Source organism: Halyomorpha halys, unplaced genomic scaffold, assembly GCF_000696795.3.
Source record: "Halyomorpha halys isolate HHAL.00 unplaced genomic scaffold, Hhal_1.1 Scaffold122.1, whole genome shotgun sequence".
NCBI lineage: Eukaryota > Metazoa > Arthropoda > Insecta > Hemiptera > Pentatomidae > Halyomorpha > Halyomorpha halys.
Window position 1 is genome coordinate 223,934 of NW_027116215.1, and position 19,881 is coordinate 243,814.

The window sequence follows — 19,881 nt, forward strand, 5'->3', positions numbered from 1 at the left end:
CAGCACTGCCCAGGACAGGATCAGCACTGCCCAGGACAGGATCAGCACTGCCCAGGACAGGATCAGCACTGCCCAGGACAGGATCAGCACTGCCCGAGAGAGGATCAGCATTGCCCAGGGCACCAGTTGATTTTTCATTAGCTATATCTATATCTAACTATATCATTTTAATTTACTACAAAGAACCCAACAATTTTTTTTATCTCCACTGATTTAAGACTTCAAAGTTCAGTACATACTATTTGAATTCACCTGTATCTAACAAAGGTTATCATCAAATTATAGTATCAGGGAATTTTCTTTAAAATATCTCGATCCTCCTTGTTTTATTATCATGCCTGTATTTAACAAATCAGTTAATAGCAATGAAATAAAATAGAAATAGTTATAAGTCATAACAGCTTATATAATCTCCACTTTAAAGATGTAATATTAGTTTGATTAAAGGGACTGATATCAAAGTGAAAATGCTTTAAAACTATTGTATTGACGACAAATTAAGAAATAAATGTATCTCCTTTTCAGAAACGAGTAACATTCCATTTAGAAGATAGATCCATAGAGATCCAGGGTACTAGCCTCAGAGTTGAGCTATATTCTTGGCCTTGTTCTGTAAAAGGTAAAAATATATTAATTCACTCCTCCTAAATTACTCAAAGCTCTTAGTTATCAACTGCAATAAAACATTCACTTACTTCATTGTCTCTTTTGATTTGTTCTATAGCTATAGAAGTAACATGTTGGCAGAATTGGCTGTTTACACTCCCTTCAACTATAAAACTATTGATGCTCCCTTCAACTATAAAACCAAATACAGGAAGTTATATTATAATTTATAGAGTTGTGTGTTCAAAATATGTAATAGTTTTATATCATCTTTTGAAGAACATTTAATTCATTGAAACCACAGTTAACTATCAAAACACTTAGACGAGAAGTTAACAAGAATACTTTAGTAGGTAAGGTTTCAATATCTGGGCTCTATGGTGCTTCACCACCCCTCAGAATTTTATAGGCCCTCAGCCAGGAAAGAGCAGAGGGGTGGAGTAAAATCCTCAGGACCCAAGCTCTCAGAGAGACTTGACAGGGCCTAACTAAAAAATGTTTAAAAACTTCTACAGCGTAGGTTATAAATATGTTAATTGTTTATAAGTAGTAATATAATGTTATCACAATAAGCCTTAATATTATAACATCAATATTATTGACGCCCTCTCCCCCTACCCTGGGATGGGGAAGATTCACACATCTGTCGAATATTGAGTGAAGAGGGAATGATTACTAAATTAACCAATGCAGCATTTACTCAACGCTACAGAACTGTGATGTTTCTTCAAAAGTGGTTCAGCTATTGGAGAGGAGAGAGAGCACTGCTGAAATAGGGGACACCTTCGACTATTTTCAAAAATACTTTTTCGCACTTTGGAGATCCTATATATGTAAATTTTATAATTATAGATAGTTAAAAAAAATTAATTCAACTGATTTTCTTAAGTAATATAATTTAATATCAAAAGAGAATCAGTTCAGTAAATTGAAAAATTATATTTAAACTTACAAAGGATACAAAAACAAATAAAATAGATTTTTTTTATGTAAAAAGATATTAATACTTGTCATTAAATAATTTACCTTTCACCAATGGTATCAAAAATGGAGGATTAAAATAAATTATCTTTACCCTTGATTGTAAACCTACCGACTACTCTACAGTATCCTTTAATATTGTAGCCCTTACTCCTGTCAAGCAGCCCCACTACCTTGGGCAAACAACTAACTTGGAATCCTCGTACAAGACAACTGGAAACTGCATGTCAATTCCAACTATTGCAACACTTATTAGACAAACGGTTTAAACTTCCAATCCATTACATAAGACTGATCTACATGACTATAAGGCCTATCTGGACATATGGAGTTGAGCTTTGGAGTTCCACTAAATCTTTGAAATCCTCTCATATCCAATCCAAAATCCTCAATACTCCTTACTTTGTCACGGCCCATAAAAAGAAGATGGCCTTGAGAAGTGTTAATTTAGATTGGCCTAATTTAGAAATGTTATTAGAGTGATACCTAAGGGTAGTTTCTCTGCAAACCTCTATCGTTCCATTATAATCGAACATCAAATTTATTAGATATATTTTTATATAACAGTTGTAAATGTCATTAAATAAATAAATTTAAAAAAAAATTTTCATCAAACCTCTTGTTGGCTTAAATTGTTCAATTTTCACAAAAGGTGGCCTTTGATAATATCGAAGCATCCAGCTCATAAAGAGTACGGGCGTTGGTTCCAAATCCAATTCATATTTGTCCTTAGTTATGATAAAAATGGATTAATGTTGTAATCATTTTTTATTTATCTCTAAAATGAACAAAACAACATACCACTTCTACTCCAATTGAATTCATTTGACAGCTAAGCAGGCACTGTAACAAAAAACTCATAAGGATTTATGTTAATTATATTAATTAAACTTTAACTTTATTAAAATAGCTATAATTGTTTTGGACAATAAAAATTGTTTCAAAAGCATTTATTTAAGAAGAAACATGGACCTAACGAGTTACACTTACTTGGATACTATCATCATCTGAATCATGTGCTATGTTCACAATAATATCTGTAACATTGCAAGTAAAATCAATTCTTTTCATTAATTATTAGAAATAATTGATCACTTAAATATAGTTTATACCTACTCCAGTCAATCTTGCAATTATCAGCCCATGGTTTAATATTTGTTTTATCACTTGATTCCATCAAATTGGAGAGATTTTCATGCATCAGTATCTAAATAAAATAGAGAGCAATTTTTATTTATAAGATGCTAATTTAATTCTGATTGAATATGAGATATAGTTAAAATTGTAAAACGTAATTCAGAGCCTGTTACTCATTTACACTATTTTGTTCTATTTGTTTAATTTAGATTTTTTTATATACAAACGAGATTAAAACATTCAGTTTAATGCATTCATAGATTTCAGCCCACTTTTTTTTTTTTTTACTTTCATTATACAATAGTGGACTCAACTTCATTAATATTGGTTTGGTTCAGATTATTTAACTTCTTGGATCCTGTAATAGTTGGAGTAATAAATGATTAGAGTTTATTTCTCTAGGGACAAGTATATAACTGATTTATAATGTTATTACAAACCTCAAATGATTAAGTACACCAAATATTTCTTTGTACTTTTACAACTTAAATCATTAAGCCTTTATTGTAAAGACTAAACATGATCCTCTGATGCTTCGGAATGGGCACATCAACATGTAGTGTAAGAAACTTTTGTAAGCCTCGCGATTCAAATCTGACATTGGCGGGAAGAGTTTTATTTCATGACAGACCCTCTGAATAAATTACAACCTTGTTGCTTGATCTAGAATTGGTTGGTAACCTTTAGGATCAATAGAATTCTATGGGATCAAAAGGATAACTGATCCTCCCTGTTCAGAATGTTGGAGAAGGAAGAATATTAAACTCCAATTTTCCAAAGAAATACATATAGTGATCTTTTGATACGATTTGAAGAAATTTTACATTCATGAAGTGATGGTTGAGAAAGGAGGCATGATAACAGTAAGGAATATATTTTTGTAAAATATTTTATATGGATAAAAAATGAACAAAGGATCTCTATTAACACAATCAACATGGTTATTTAGCAAGAATAGATAAAATGATTTTTTTTTAATACATGCATAAAAAATTAATGATCTAATCTAAACAATATTAAATATAATGATTAGATAATGTTTTCCAATGGTCTTAAGAGCACTGCCCTTAAATCCTCCAGTGAACGGACGGGGTCAATATCTTCTTACCAAGACCCATTCATTTCACTTTTGGAGTCAATATGTATCTATATTTTTTCTCTCTATTATAAGAGATAAGATAATTTTTGGTCCCCGAGAACCTTCCCTATTACTAATTTTAAAATCAGTTTTCATTTCCTTTCAATATGAACTATTTATTGCTAACGGTCATTTTCTATTCAATATCTAATACTACAACAATCAATGACTTGATTATTTGGAAAAGTAAAACCCACCAGCCTGCAACAAAACTCCAAGAAAATATCCACACATACTATGTACAACTTTGCATGAAACAATATTAAAGAGAGAATTTATAGCATTATATGATTATATGAGCATGGTTGTCCTGGGAATGACTGATGATTTATCTGTAAGGGTAAGGGCTCGGAGAACAGTGATAGCAACGTTATGATTGCTCTGTGCAATGTGTACTAATTGCGTTTATTGAAAGGATGCTCGTGCATTATGCAAGTACGGTGGTAATAAAATTAAAAATCTCCCTCTCAATAAGGTATTACATAAAATACTTTTTACTAATTTATTCTCCTCTAATAATTTTATGTTATTTTTTTCTTAATATTAATTCTAAACATATTTAATTAATTCCTTTTTAACTCTTTAAAGTTTACATAATTGCCATTCTTAAATTTTTCTTGACCAAAGAGAAAAACAAATTAATTATGAGAGATAGTTCACCGTGGATGACTTATAAGAGAGAAGATGGTAGGGGGTGCGGTCAAAGAGAAACACAAATAAGTAGGTGTAACCTATTTTACAAAACAAATTATATACTTCCTCCCCAGGACCCAAGCCATCCTTTCATATGATTTTTTTAACCTGTCCATCCTAGAGTTAGGTCTGAAAACAGGAAAAAGAATGTCAAAAAGCTTAATATTGTTTAGCAAAGCCGGTTTTTACTCTTCTATTCAATATGACAGAAAGAGCTGCTTTGTTGAGAAATTATTTTTCCTAAATCGTTAACAAAAATTTTTTTTGATAAATGTTTGGCCTTTTTGGCCTTTACACATTTCTTCAATTCACATTCTTATACAGACGAAAATAAAAATTCTCCAATTTTTGTCTTGCTTTGGTGATGATATAAAACAAGTTTTGCTCTTTCCAAATTTGCCAATTCTCTCACTTTCATGATTTTCAAAATACAGAAAAATGTTAATTTTATTACAAAGAAATAGTTTTTTCTGCTGCTGGAAGAAATGGTGATATCGTCCTCAGCTTGCTCAAATGATTTTATTAGTTGCCATGGTTTGAAATTAATTTTTATAACATTAAAAATCAAGTTGTGATTATGAAAAGGAAGATAATAGCCACTGTATGGAAGGAACAAACATCTTTTCATAGTATGGAAGGAACAAACATCTTTTGATAGTGACTAAAGCTTTTGGCCGACGTACTGTAAATATTTTTGTTCCTAAAATATTGCTAATTTAGTTTCAGAGAAATCTTCTTGTACACTTTAGAAATTTGTTTATGTTCAAATCCTATTACAGTATAAATTATATAATAAATTTGTTTTGTGTTAGTGTTTTTATAAAAGATCTAAATAAACTGAAGTCTAAACATTCTAAATACGGATGGTTTACATGAGAAATTAAACAGTTTATGTCTCAACAGTCTATACAAAACAAACAAATAATATAAACATTTAATAATACTCACCCCCAGAACAGTCATTGCAAACATTTGTACGTATGGAATAAGTACTTCTTCAAACAAAATGTAAAAATTCATGATGAAAAAAGGAAGCTCGGAAAAATTAATGCAACAAAAGAAAGAAGAATAGTCTTCTTAGCATATAATTCCCCCTCCATGCAGGTCTGGTGCCATCTTATACGTGAAGTCATTAAGCATGTCAGCAATTCAACCAACTAATGACTAAAAGAAATAACATCCATTATATATTAAATAGTTAGTAAACAAATAATCTATTTACTTACAATCTATATTTAAAAATTTTTATGTATAAAAGTTTCTAAAAATAATTTTCTGTACAACGCAAAAGTAAGTTAAATGCTATTACATTGTTCAATTAAAGATTCTTTTTAAGGTTTTCAAATTTCTTTTAACATGTGAATTCTTTTCTCGTATCTGAAAACATTTTGCTGTGGTGTTAAGCTTACTTCACCGTACAAAGCAATCCTTTGTTCAGTACTTAATAAATAATGTTTCTTGTCTAATGATTATTATAGCAATTATCAAAGTCTTCATCACACTCCATTGTCTGGGGTTTTCATCATTAAATCAAAGACATTCTTTATTAATATTGGAACAGCTACAGACTTTCAATCTCTGAATCGATCCGTAGTTGATAATATAAATAACAAATGTTATGTCTTGGATTATAGAAAAATATTCTTCAATAATATATTCAAGCGCATATTAGCAACCTGTGGAATTGTAGCTTTTGGAAAATGCTCTAACAACCAACTAGAAAAAAAAGCTGTTACAGAGGTCAGAGATCATATTATCCTAAAATATGGAAACTATTTTTCTTTTAAAATATTGATAATATATATTGAATTTTATAATATATATTGACATTTTGAAGGAACTGTAGCCACCTGTATTTACAAGCATAAAGAAGATTACATTGAACCTTCCCCAACAAATTCCAAAAACTTGTGGCACTACCTGATTTAATTTGGTAATATTGCATTTAATTAGACTAAAAATTGTTATATTGGTTGTTTGGAAGAATAAAATAACCACAGATATTTGTGCTGAATCAACTCTATTACATTTTCATGTGAACATTTTGTAAGCTGCTTATTGTAGCATCAAATTATGATACTATTTATCAAATTATATATAAAATATAAGCAAATCTGTCTGAGTGTTCCTGAATCAGCTCTATTGCAATATTTTCATGTAAAAATTTAGCATGTTGCTTATTTTAGTCAATATACAGCATCAAATTATGATACAATTTATCAAATTACATATAAAATATTAGCAAATCAATTTGAGAGTTCGGCAAGGACAGACTAATTGGTAAGAAATAATAACGTAGCCAAAATATAGCCCAAAAGTATGAACAGAACATAAAACTATTGGACAATAATGAGGCATCCTATTATTGTTTCACCCAAGAGAAACTTATTACAATATACTACATAACCACATTTTGGCTATATGGTTATGTACATCACAAATTTATTTTGGTTAGATAACAATGAAACAAAGTATTTAAAGTCATAGAGTTAAAAGTTCCAAGTGAATCCAACTTACTGACAATAAAGTAGGGCTGCAAAATAATAAAGAGCTTAGAACTTGCCTTGGAGTTAAAAACATTATTTTCTAGAAAAAGTAATAATGACTCAAATTATTTTCTTGGTAGACTGATTTAGAAAAGCACAAAAGAGACCAAGATTCGTCAAATTAGCTCAACAACCAATTCTCTTCTATACATGAATTTTTAGAAAATTTTTGGATGAGTAAAATCATCTACATATTCTCGATTTTTTGTTGGGACGTAGATATCATTCTATTAATCTGAGAGGAAGGAAAATTAATACATAATTGATTAATTTAAACAAACCATAGAAATAGTTAATCATAATCATACATCTTAACAATATTTAAACAGATTCCGAAGACCTGTTAACCAAACTTGTTTACTTGTTTGGTGTTGGACATAAAACAGTACCCTTTTAAGTAGCAGCTTGCTTTCCCAAAGGCAACATTAGGATTGAAGTTAATGGAGCCTCATTAAAAGGGCACAGGGCCCAGGTCACAGGTAAAAAAGTGAGCAGCTTGCCACAACAAGGATTCCGTGCAATTAGATTTAAGATTATAAATAAAAGGCAAATTTTACAGCTAAAAATTTTATTTGTCCAGCTTAATCACGACTTGCTTAAAATTTGAATTCCTAAAGTCTTGGATAATATTTAAAAAAACAAAAAAAAAAAAAAAAACAGTTTTTCAAACAATAAACATGCTGAAGAATGATTTAATATTTGAAATATTTTCATTTAAGAGTATAGAGGCTAATTAAGATATTGAATCTGTAGAGGTCATGATGAGAATAAATTAAGTAATTGAATGTGAGAAACAAATGTTAAGCAGTGCCATTTTGAATCACACTGATTGAAGAGAGTTTTGTAACATTTGATTTTTAAATTAAAAAATAAGTTTAAGTATCAGTAGAAATATATTTAAAGTTTTTCCTTTCGGTGTAAAGACATGATAGTAATAATAACAATTGCCATCTCAATTTAAAAACAAAATAAAAGTAAAGTTTTGCTGTACACATCCTCATATGTTCCCAGAATGAAATAATAAATGATAAAATGATTCATTGTACTTATTAATATATATATACATACGTACATGCATACAATAGTGACATATAGATGGGATTGTAATGTCACATCATATGATATTAATTTGTAAACGATAAAATGAAGTCAAATTTGCTACAACACCTATTAAAATATTCAATGATAGATCTATATATATAGTATTATATGATATATATAGTATTAATATAGTATTATATGATAGATCTCAGAAGACTTCATACATTACATTTGCTTATTACAAGTATGAATGGGTAAGTACCAGATACATCAACTGGAATACTTATATAATATATGACAGCACTTGAGCAGTAAGGACGTTATGATAGTATCACAACTAAGGAGTAAGGAGACATTGCCAAGCAATACTGTCCTCCTCTTCTTGTAGATGAGGAATGTGAATCAATCTAATGTGGCTATTAGAATAAAGGGAGGATAAAAGTGTTCATTTGTACATTATAGCTACAAATATAAATGTTATACAATATAATTTTTATATAGCTCAAATACTAAAAATTCAAACCCAGTTATCAAGTATAAAATAATACAGGTTTGTTTTTATGCAATCTTAACTAACAAGAATTCGATATTTCTTCCCCCCCCCCCTCTGATGAAAACTTTTTTTGTTAAAGCCTGCCGTTTATCATTGTGTATTTAATTTACTATCGTTAACCTCTTACTTGTTACAGATTATGGATAACTCACCTCCTAGCATGACATCCAGCTAAGCTTACCATCCCCGATGGTATCCTCGGTAGTCATGAAGATATCCATGACTACTGCTACACTTTCCAAATAAACTTATCAACGTGGACGTACAATAACAGTGATTTTGGGATGCAGGAAACTTCTGGGTGGACAATGGTGAACTACTTGTCATATTTCGCAGAATGACATGATAGGGATGTTTGTAGGGCCGTACCAATTGATCGGCACATGTAGTGCCAGTGGTGTTTGCGGCGCAACCCGGCAAGAGTTCCTTGACTGTGAATAAGGTCGATCCTTAGCTTAGGAAACTTTGTTTTATTTCAGCACTATTTCATACAAACTCCACACTGCGCTAGCGGTAAAGGGGATAAAATGATTATGATGATGATGAATATTTCATACATGGTCCCTTCGCCCACGGATATTGGACAATCTTCTTTGTGAAATTTTAAATGTAGGTTTGGATGACATCGACTCTCAATCGGATACTTATGAACGAACCACTTCTAAATGATGCTTATCACCCCAACTGCCCAGAATCTCCTTCATCAAATTATTCGTGAACAGCACATCGACGTCGCTATTCTCTGTGAACAATACAATAATCTGGATCGTGGTATCCGATATCAGTGGTAAAGCTGCTATTTGGGCTTGTGATTCCCAAGCTATCCAGGGAGTGAATACTGCATCGCACTCCGGCTTTGTATGGGCGAAGATCAATAATGTCTACATTTTTAGCTGTTACGCCTACCCAGAATCACAATCGAAGACTATGCGAATTTGTTGGATCACATTGTCTTAGAGGCTAGTTGCAATAATCCAGCAATTATAGCTTGTGATTTCAACGCATGGGTACGGAATGGGGATGTATGATAACAAATCGACGTGGTAAAGTTCTTCCGACAGCTTTTGCCCAAATAAGTGGTATGATCCTTATGAACACCGGAACAAACCCGATGGTCACTAGAGAAGGAAGATCATCTAACATTGATTTGACGTTTGTCAGTGGTCGCCTGCAACGGATCGCTTCTTGAAAGGTTTGTGGATTTTATACACACAGTGATTACCAGACTATATTGATTACACTGGATACGCCTACAAGAAAGAAGAGTTGCCGATTGGGAACCATTGGCTACAACACGAAAACGTTTTATGACGGTTCGTTCACTGTAATGCTAGAGGATGAATGTGAATTAAAAAGGGTCAGCCGGGGAAAAGGCGCGTATGCTAACCTATTTTATACCTGGATCTTGTGATGCAGCTATGACTCGTTCAAAGTATAGTAAACATCATTCCCCAGTGTACTGGTAGACGGATACTATTGCTGATCTTCGCCGGTGTTGCAACCAAGCAAGAAGACGTTACCAGCGAGCGAGAAGTCTTCCGGAGTTTTCTGTGCTTCAGGAAGAGTTCAAGAGAGCAAAAAGGAACCTCCGATAAGATTTTAAAGAAAGTAAACGACGGTGCTTGAGAGAACTTTGTGATGATGTGGATGCAGACCCATGGGATAGGCCTTACAAAATAGCGATTAAGAAATTAAGTAAATGCACGATGCAGCCCCTAACAAGATCGAATGTTGTGGATAATATTATCAGAGCACTATTCCAAGTGTGAATAGAATACTATTGAATGTATAGAAAATATGTATACAACGGATTTTCCTCAAATCTCGCAGAAAAAGATAGAGGACATCGCCTCAGACCTACAACATGGCAGCGCACCAGGATTGCACGGAATTCCCAATGTAGCTCTGAAGGTGGCTCTCAGGATACAACCGGATCTTTTCATCGATCTCTTCAATTCCTGCATCCGTGAAGGCTCAATTCCGAAGAGACAGCGCCTCGTACTTATTCCAAAGGGTAAGGGAAGACTGGAAGACCCGTCAACCTGTCCTCCAATTTGTTTATTGGATACAAAAGGTAAGGTATTTAAGAAAATCCTTTCCCTCAGGCTTCAAGAGTTCACGGAGGGTGTAAATGGCCTCTCTAGGGCTAAATAGGGGTATTCATGATATTATGTTAAATGTTATAAGTATAGCATTGTGAGTAGCCCTATTTAAAGTCATGTTAAATGATAAGAGCTCCTAGCAAATTTTCTGAGCAACTTGTTTATTAACCTTTCCTTCCAAAACTTCATGTTATTGTTTACTTCTAAGTTTTGATTACAGTAATTTATTTCAACATACCTAAAATAAGTGAAAAGTAGAAGTGTAAATGTTTGGCTACTGATTGTATTTTTTTAAAAAGTCTAAAACAAAAGACAAAGGAAAAAACAAAAACAAAACACAAACTATGAGTAAGTAACCTAACACGACAACAAATAAAACGGTGACAAGCTCAGCTGGTCTGTTTCGTAACGTCATTCTCCATTTAACATACCTAGTAACAGACTCTCAGCTATGTTACATGTTATATCGTTTTAACATGGTAAAAGAAGGAAATATTTCTCAATTATTATGAGAGATAGTTTACCGTGGATGCCGTACGAGGAGAAGATGGTTGGGGGTGCGGTCAAAGAGAAACACAAATAAGATGGTGTAACCTATTTTATCGTGCCAACGTTTCGGCTAAAGTTTCTAGCCTTCTTCAGGGCTAAGAACAGAACAAGATAACAACCACAGTTATGTTCTATACTTACTGTGGTTGTTATCTTGCTCAGAGCCCAAAAAGTTCACCATTTTTTCTTCTTCGCCAATTTCCAATTCGCATACGGGCCCTAAGATTCTTCTCAGAATTACTCTTTCAAACCTGTCTAGCAGGTTAATGCTTTTATTACTTAGCTTCCAAGTTTCTCCACCGTATGTGACGACTGGCCTTATCAACGTTTTGTAAAGGGTGAACTTGGTGGTACGACTAACAAGTCTGCATTTAATTAGCCTTACAATGGAGAAATAAGCTCTATTTCCAGCAGCAATTCTCCTTTTAACTTCTTCTTCTTCGTCCTGGTTCTCGTTGCTAATAGAGCCAAGGTAAGTAAAACTTCTTACCTCTTCGAAATTATAGGGGTCCATTTCCAGGTGACTCATATTCTGGTCCAGAGGCTTCTCACCCAACAGCATAATCTTGGTTTTTTCCTTATTAATATGCAGGCCCATCCTTTTTGCTTCGACATCCATTGCTTCAAAAGCAGTCCTAATGCTCTGCAGGGATCTACTGATCTACTATCTGCATAGGCCAGAACTTGGGTCATCTTTGTAAATATTGTTCCTTCCTGACTTATTCCTGCTCTATTTATGATTGCTTGTAGATATATTAAACAGGAGAGGGGCTATTGGGTCACCCTGTCTTAGGCCACATTCCACTTCAAAAGGCTCTGATAACCCACTCACCATTGTGCATTTTACTAGTCGGGTGAGTTTATTAGGAAGCCCCAGTTCACGCATAGCCACTATGAGCTCACTCCTTACGATTGTATCATAGGCAGCTCGAAAGTAAATGAATAGCATGCAAGTTGTCTGCTGATGTTCTTTCATCTTCTCAGAGATTTGCCTCAGTGCGAAGATTTGATCAATATTAGACCTATTGGGCCGGAACCCACCTTGATAATCACCCAGTTTAGGTTCGACATACGGCAAGAGCCTATTATACAGGGATATAGAAAAAATTTTATATGCAGTGTTAAGCAAACTAATCAAACTAAACAGTTGCTGCATATCGTTGAATCCTCCATCTTCTTGTATATAGGCACTACTGCCGCCTCATTCCACTCCTTCGGTATGGTTTCCTCTTCCTATATCTGAGCTATCAGGTTCTGTAGCTCCCTAGCGACTTCGTGATGCCCTGCTTTAAACAATTCTGCTGGGAGTCCATCATTACCGGGTGATTTATTTTTTTTAAGTTTAGACAAGATGTCTTCGATGTCCTCTACATCGGGTGGAATGGCTTCCAAATCTTTATCATTAATACCCACTGGTGATTGTACACGATCTTCCAGACAATTCTCTGCTTCTCTCGGGTTCAATAGGCTCTTGAAATATTGCCGCCACCTTTCTTGCACTTCTTCTTCAACCATAAGTATGTTGCCATGGTCGTCTTTGATTAGGTTGGTTCTCCTAATCGGTCCACACTTAATGTTATTCACCATTTTGTAGAACTTGCGGGACCCATTTCTTTTTATTTTAATTTTCAATTCCCTCAATTTGTTTCCTTAATGCTTCCCTCTTCTTGCTTCTAACTAATCTCTTCGTGTGCATCCTGGCATCTTTGTACTCCTTGTAACTGAGTCGTGTCTTTCGACTAATCCACATTAATCTTTTTTCATCCCGCTTCTGGATAGCCTGTACACATTATTCCTCAAACCAATAGTTACGGGAATGTCTTGTTTTTTCTCCATACACTTCTTTAGCAGTCTGGGCCAATCCTACCTTGATATACCTCCACCTACTTTCACTTGTCGCCGTAGCTTCACCAACTGTTCCGCTAATGACGAACTCATAAAACTTCTCACAGAAATTAAGTTACTATTTCTTCTGTCTTTATGCCTTCTGTGTTCATCTGCTCATGTCGTATTTGTTGTTTCTTTGCAGAACATTTTATTCTTTGGTGGAGTTTCATCATAATGAGGTAATGATCCGTGTTAACATCATATCATCTATACGACCTTATATCATTTATACAGTTAAAGTTTTTGGAGGATACCAGCACGTGATCAATTTGACTTGCTGTAGTGCCATTCGGAGAGTGCCATGTTTCTTTATGGACATTTTTATGAGGGAACATAGTACTCATAACAGCCATAGATTTGTACGTTGCAAAGCTTACCAATCTGTACCCATTGTCATTAGTTCTGCGGTGTAAGCTATGAACTCCTATGGTGGATCTTTTTCCTTACCAACCTGTGCGTTAAAGTCTCCCAACACTATTTTCATATCGTAACTGGGACATGTGCTATATGCTTCTTCTAGTTGCTCATAGAAAATATCTTTCTCCTCTTCATCCTTCTCTTCTGTAGGGCCATGAACACATATCAAACTAATGTTCCGGAAATGGCCCCTAATGCGTAGTGTGCATAGCTTTTTATTAATTGGTTGGAAATCGAAGATTGAGGATTTTATTCGATTCGCGACCATAAAAGCAACTCCCAATTCATGCTTATTTTCGCTTCCACTATATAGCGTTATAAAATTTTTGCTCTTTATCTAACCTTTTCCAGTCCATCTCATCTCCTGTATTGCCAAGATGTGCAAAGAGGCCTTATCTGACACATTAATAAGCTCTTTAAGAGCCCCAGCTCTGTATAAAGTACGTACGTTCCAGGTTCCTATTTTATATGTCCGTTTCCGCGGTCCATGTCGTTGCCGTGAATCAATCCTATATCCGAGGCTTCGTTGAGTGTTCGTAACAATATGGCTTTGTTGAGTGTTCGTAACAATACGGCTTCGTTGCGTGTTCGTAACAATATGGCTTCGTTGAGTGTTCGTAACAATATGGCTTCGTTGAGTGTTCGTAACAATATGGTTTTTACAATTCATGGGGAGTCGGCCCATGAATTAACCCTCCTCCTTTATCCAGGCTTGGGACTGGCAATGGCCCTAGCGTAGCTATTTCCATTGGCGGAGTTGGAGAAATTTGTTTATTAAAAACAAATTAAGACCAATAAACATTTTTTAAAAATATTTAATGTTTACAACAACAAGTAAATTAAAATTAATACTAATTTAAAAGATCAATATTAACAACAAAATAAGAGCATTGTGCTGAGTAACTCTAATTTTATTTTTTTTCTCCTGCCATTTCAGGCATATGGGAACAACTCTTAACTGTGAAATATGGCGCACCGGACGCCACGCCTACGAAAGGAATAACCTCTCCCCCCAGACGATACTCGCCCTGGAAGAGTCCCCCAGTATACCCCATACCTCTTCCTCCCTTTACCGTCAAGTAAAAAACTTACAATTATACTTTGATTATTTTCCAATTATTACCAATCTGTGGAACAATGACGATAAATTGCTAAATTGATTCTTATAATGGCCTAATAATTTAACCAATAAAAGGAAAAAAATCAGTGCTTTTATCAAAATGACGAGTGTATCTAATAACGGTTTAAACAATCATCTGGTGATAAGAGTTATAGCCAACGCGCTTATCTTTATTTCCGTTATCTCCATCATTAGTTGAATGTGTAATAACTTTAGCATGTATTTTTATAACAGCAAGAGTGATCATGACTTTAGTAGATAAAGGTTTTTATTCTTTAAAAACAATCCAAAGAAGAATTCTTCCATCAAACTTCAAAGGTGGTTCAGTAGCGACTCATTACCACATTGTTTTATAAATAGTTACAATACATTCTCCGTATTCACAACCAGCGGAGTAGCCCGCCCCCCCACTCAGTGTGATAAATTATACCCCCGCTCACAGAAGACCTATCCTAAGTCCTTAAAATGCCTACGGCCAAAAGAAGAATTTTGTGTACATAAAATTGTGTGTGACTTACGATTAGACTGAAAGGATTAATCAAAATAAAAAGGGGTTCGGGCAGAGTAACAATACAAGAGTATCTCAATAACTAACCTTTATTAATACAATCATATGGTATCTAAAACACATGGTTTATTAAACTTAAAGATAGCTAATCCTATTAGTACGTGGTTCTTATTGTTATACCGCTAACTCCCTCCCTCCAGTTCCTTCCTATGGAGGAACTCTAAAGAAAAATAAATAAATGTGAAGTAAAAGTGAAATGAACCTGGTACCCTGTTTTACATAAGAAATAAAAATTCACTCGATGTACAGGAAAAGATAAAAGAAAAGAACAAAAAAAAAAAATTAGCCACACTGAACTTAGAGTATAACTTAACCTATGACTTAACCTAACAATTAAATTTAGAGGGAACAAAAGAGAAAAAATAACTTCCTAGCTGTGAGATGGTCCAGGCTGAGCGCTGCCATCCGGCTCGGTTTGAGGCATTATGTGAGGTACTCGAAGCTCCTCAAGGTGTACCGTACGTGACCGAAATGGGTAACTTACATCCCTGATGGTGAATAAATTATTCTCCCGAATGGTGATAACCTTGTACGGACCCTCGTACCGCGCAGCTGTTTTATTACGAGCTGTTCGTAGTCGCCTGTACACTATAGTTCCCAACGCTAGTGGTCCCTTCTTATAGCGTTGTAGTATATATACTATGGGTCTATTATTCGCCTTAGCAACTCGGGTTTGTTTTTCGCGGATTAGTTTTTCTCTCACTTTTGCCCATGTTTCTTGGCGCCCTACCCTCGCTAGGTTTAGTCTGGTTCATAGATCGTTGTTGTTAACCGTAATGAGGTCCCCTCTATCCCTTCGTCCATGTCCAAAAACGATTTCGACAGGCGATAGTCCCGTTGCTGCGTGAATGGTATTATAGGCTATGATTGCATAGCCTCGAATGGGGCGAGATTGCGTTCTAACTTGAGAAGCCGTAAGTGTTCCCCGATTGGGTTATGTAGACGTTCCACGGCGACCCTCCCCTTGATGTGATGTGGGGTGTTCAACCGCCAATTGATGCCTAATGCTTTACTCTCATCTCGGATTATGGCGTTATCAAATTCTCTCCCGCAATCTGAAATGACTTCGTCCGGAACACCGTAGATAGCGCACCATTGCAGCATTCCTTCCCAAACTGCTCGGGGTGTTTTGGCCTCGATCGGATAGGCCATTGCGAGCTTACTAAACGGGTCGATCGCCGTTAACCAAGACTGTCCCTCGTTGGAATAGATATCGACTTGTACCGATCTTAGGGGTTCTATCGCGGTCGGTGTGACTACCTGTTCCGCTACTGGAGGTTGTCGCTGGTACTTTGCTCGTTGGCAGACTTCGCATCGCGCTATACAATCCCGCACGGTGAGGCCCATATTCTTCCAGAAATACAGCAATTTTAGCGCGCGAAGGGTATCCTCGATTTCCCAGTGGTTCGTTTTGCCAGAGTGGTGTTCAGTAACGAGTCTTTGTTGTGCCTCCGGTTCCGTAAGCGTATCTACTTGACGGAGACATCTAATCAGTGAGTACCCCATTCCCACCCTCTCTTGTCGCCATAACCGTTTCAATTTTTTCTCGATCAGTCTATTCCCCACATAAACATAGCAGTTCCGCCCTGGGTTGGTGAATTCCGCAAATATATTTTCTAGCGCGGTTTCGTGATCGATGCGGGGGTGCGGACTAATATTGTCGACAAACCCTCGTATGTACTCGCCCTGGTTTCGATTCCGGGATCCTGTTTAGATTTTATAACGATTGATCCACCTGGTAGGGCTGCGTTGACGCATCCTCGGCGACTTAAACTCCGTCCAATCCGCTTCCGGTTTTCCGAAGCGAGCTTCAATGCGCTCCCTCGCGTCGACCAGGTCGTGGGCACACTCCAGGAAATCGCGGTCCGTGGGCAGTGAACCCGGACGGTCTAAGTAGTGGTTGAGCTGTACCTTCAACACTCCTCTTAAAAATTCCATCTTTTGGGCTCCCTCTGTTGGTCCGGATGTCTCCATCATCTTCTCCGTCAGCCTATTATATAACAGAAGAAGCTTCTCGGCAAACTCACCTTCTGATTGCCCATGGGCTCGACGTTCCTTGAATAAGTAAAACACATCTTCTTCCGGGGTCCACCTGCCACCGTCGTACAACTTCTTAAGTCGTGGTTGAGGAAACTATTTGTACATTAATTGATAAAACATTACAAATGGACTATTTATTTGGCCTATAAATCACAATATTACAGCCAACCAAGGTAAGGTCTACCTCTGATTCTTCTTCCATCAAGGTATCCTTCCCTCTTTTTAAGGAGCCTACTATGCTGTACGTTCCCCAACCACCTTATCTTGGCTCTCTTAATGAATGAAACAATAGCTAATGTTTCATACAGCCTTCAGCAGTTCTTCATCCGCCAGTGATCCGCTTTTTTTAAGGCCAAAGATTCGGTGAATTTTTCTTTCTACGTTTAACAACCTTTCATTATTTAGTGTAATCGTCCAGGACTTCTTTCCATAGATAACCATTGGCCGCAGTAGCATATAGTACACCTTATTTTGAGGGTTCTAGCAGTATTCAATTTCGAAATATTTTCAATAGAGACCAATAGCGTCTATTACTAACTCATATCCATGCTTTAATTTCTTCCATGATACTGTCCTCAGCGATAATAGGTACTTAAACTGTATAGCTCTGTAAAAGTTGTATCCAGCCCCCTCGATATGCCTGCGCCCTTCAGTTTGAGATTGCTAAGGTGACACTTTAATTACCATCCCTAACCAACAGCCTTCTATTGGAAAATCTGTACCCCAAATCTTCTATATCACTTTGGTGCCTGCTATTAATCATGACACGATTTATCCGGTTCTCGCTTTTCCCATTTGGTGAGGCATACTCCCAAGACCTATCTAACCTTTAAGGATCTTTTTCTCTTAGGAACTATAGGAACTGTTATTATTTACAACTGTATACATATATTGATATGTATGAGAGGCACCAGCTGGAGTTTTTTAACTTAAAATAATTTCCTTTGTCGGCATGCCAATAATACCGCCGGACCTAGGCAAAAACCCGTCAGCAACAGATCTAAAGAAATGTACAAAGACATATAGATAACAGAGGGTATGCACCCTCTGGGAACCATTAACCGTCTAGGCAGAGCCCTTATCGTGCACGTGGCCAGTTTATAATATAAATACATAATATAAATATATAAATACAGATACATATATTACATGAATATATGAATAAATTTCAATATAATACGGGTACGGGGAACCCCTAATCGGGCTTAGAAACCCCGAAGCCCCGTACACGGCAATATACACATCAAGTAAATTTGCTGTAAGTGATATTATGACATGATACAAACATGTGGAGAATCTACCCATTAAAAGAACTCCAAAAACACTTCTAAAAGACAATCTGGAGGCCATCTTCTTTTCAGACGCCTAGGATTGTTAGGTAGTGAAGGAGAAGTCAGAACTATAGGAAACTATAGGATCTATTAATAAATTATCTATATCTCTTAGTACCCATCTGACATATAAGAATCTATATCTTCTAGGATTTATCTGATCTTAAGGATCTATATCTCCTAGAACCTATCTGACTTATAAGGATCTATATCTCCTTACTGACCAATAAGGATATATATCTCTTAGGATCTATTTAAAATATAAATGTATTTCATCAAAATATCTACAAAAAATAAAACAATACATGAAAATATTGAACGTAGGTAATATAACATATTGTAGTCATGGGTCAAAATTTAATTATCATAATATTTTGTGTATAAAAATTGGTTTAGTAATTTAATTAAGCAAAATACCTTTTTGAAGTATAGTCATATTTTTTTTCTTTTCTAAAATCATTTACCCTCACCACTGATATTATAGGTCTTCTGTTTTTCCTTTTCTTTTTGAGGCAGCGAAACAGCATTATGATTATGCTAGAACGATACCATGAGTTAAGGGTTAACAAAATTGGAAAGACCTTAGCTACTCTGAAAAAAGTCCCTAGGTCATCTCTCAGATTACAGGCGACTACCATAGAGTCAATTGGTAGTTAAATAAATATGTCTGGTTATTATTTTGTATGATTTACTTACTTTCTAAATTTTACAATGTAACTAAAGTAAACTTTCACCCATGAGCTGTAGTTTGGAGAACTACAGTTGGAGCTTTTTTAACATTTCAAATGTAAAAATATTTATTAGAAGATTTGATTGAGGATGCAGAGTGTATAAAAGGAAGCTGGTGTGGGTGCGGTCAACAGCTCTCCAGGTTTCCTTCATTTAGGAAGCCCTGCAAAGTGTCGCGAAACATTAAATACTTTTCTATTTGTTATATCACTAGTTTGCTATTTGAGTTCTTTTGACAGCACGCTCACTATCTTCCTTTTATATAATAAAATTTATTCACCTAAAAAATATATATATTTTTTTATAATTCTTATAAATTATAAAAAATACAAACAAATAAGAGTTACAGCTAGTGGTCCCTTCTTATAGCGTTGTAGTATATATACTATGGGTCTATTATTCGCCTTAGCAACTCGGGTTTGTTTTTCGCGGATTAGTTTTTC

The 19,881-nt window shown here is 35.3% G+C and overlaps 2 protein-coding genes across 4 annotated transcripts in view; both read right to left on the reverse strand.

Annotated features, from left to right (window-relative positions):
* Positions 1-490: 490 nt before the first annotated feature.
* Positions 491-19,881, reverse strand: part of LOC106678077 (uncharacterized) — a 19,712-nt gene continuing 321 nt past the window's right edge. The window contains exons 2-9 of one of the 3 annotated variants that reach the window (XM_014416371.2): positions 19,127-19,246; positions 5,504-5,719; positions 2,704-2,794; positions 2,578-2,624; positions 2,389-2,430; positions 2,204-2,315; positions 696-799; positions 491-610 (exon numbers count right to left, since the gene is read on the reverse strand). In XM_014416371.2, the coding sequence (XP_014271857.1) occupies positions 581-610; positions 696-799; positions 2,204-2,315; positions 2,389-2,430; positions 2,578-2,624; positions 2,704-2,794; positions 5,504-5,575 (498 nt within the window). In that variant the 5' untranslated portion in view covers positions 5,576-5,719; positions 19,127-19,246 and the 3' untranslated portion in view covers positions 491-580. Of the gene's footprint in view, positions 611-695; positions 800-2,203; positions 2,316-2,388; positions 2,431-2,577; positions 2,625-2,703; positions 2,795-5,503; positions 5,892-8,847; positions 8,899-19,126; positions 19,247-19,881 lie in introns of those variants that run through there. The other 2 variants (XM_024361129.2, XM_067053056.1) reach the window with 2 other exon arrangements.
* Positions 11,471-11,965, reverse strand: LOC136797183 (uncharacterized). The gene has a single exon (XM_067053044.1). The coding sequence runs from the start codon at positions 11,963-11,965 to the stop codon at positions 11,471-11,473; it is 495 nt and encodes a 164-aa protein (XP_066909145.1).

Bases quoted from the DNA above. Each gene is read 5' to 3' on its own strand.
- LOC136797183 (XM_067053044.1), bottom strand. From the start codon at position 11,965: ATGGATGTCGAAGCAAAAAGGATGGGCCTGCATATTAATAAGGAAAAA.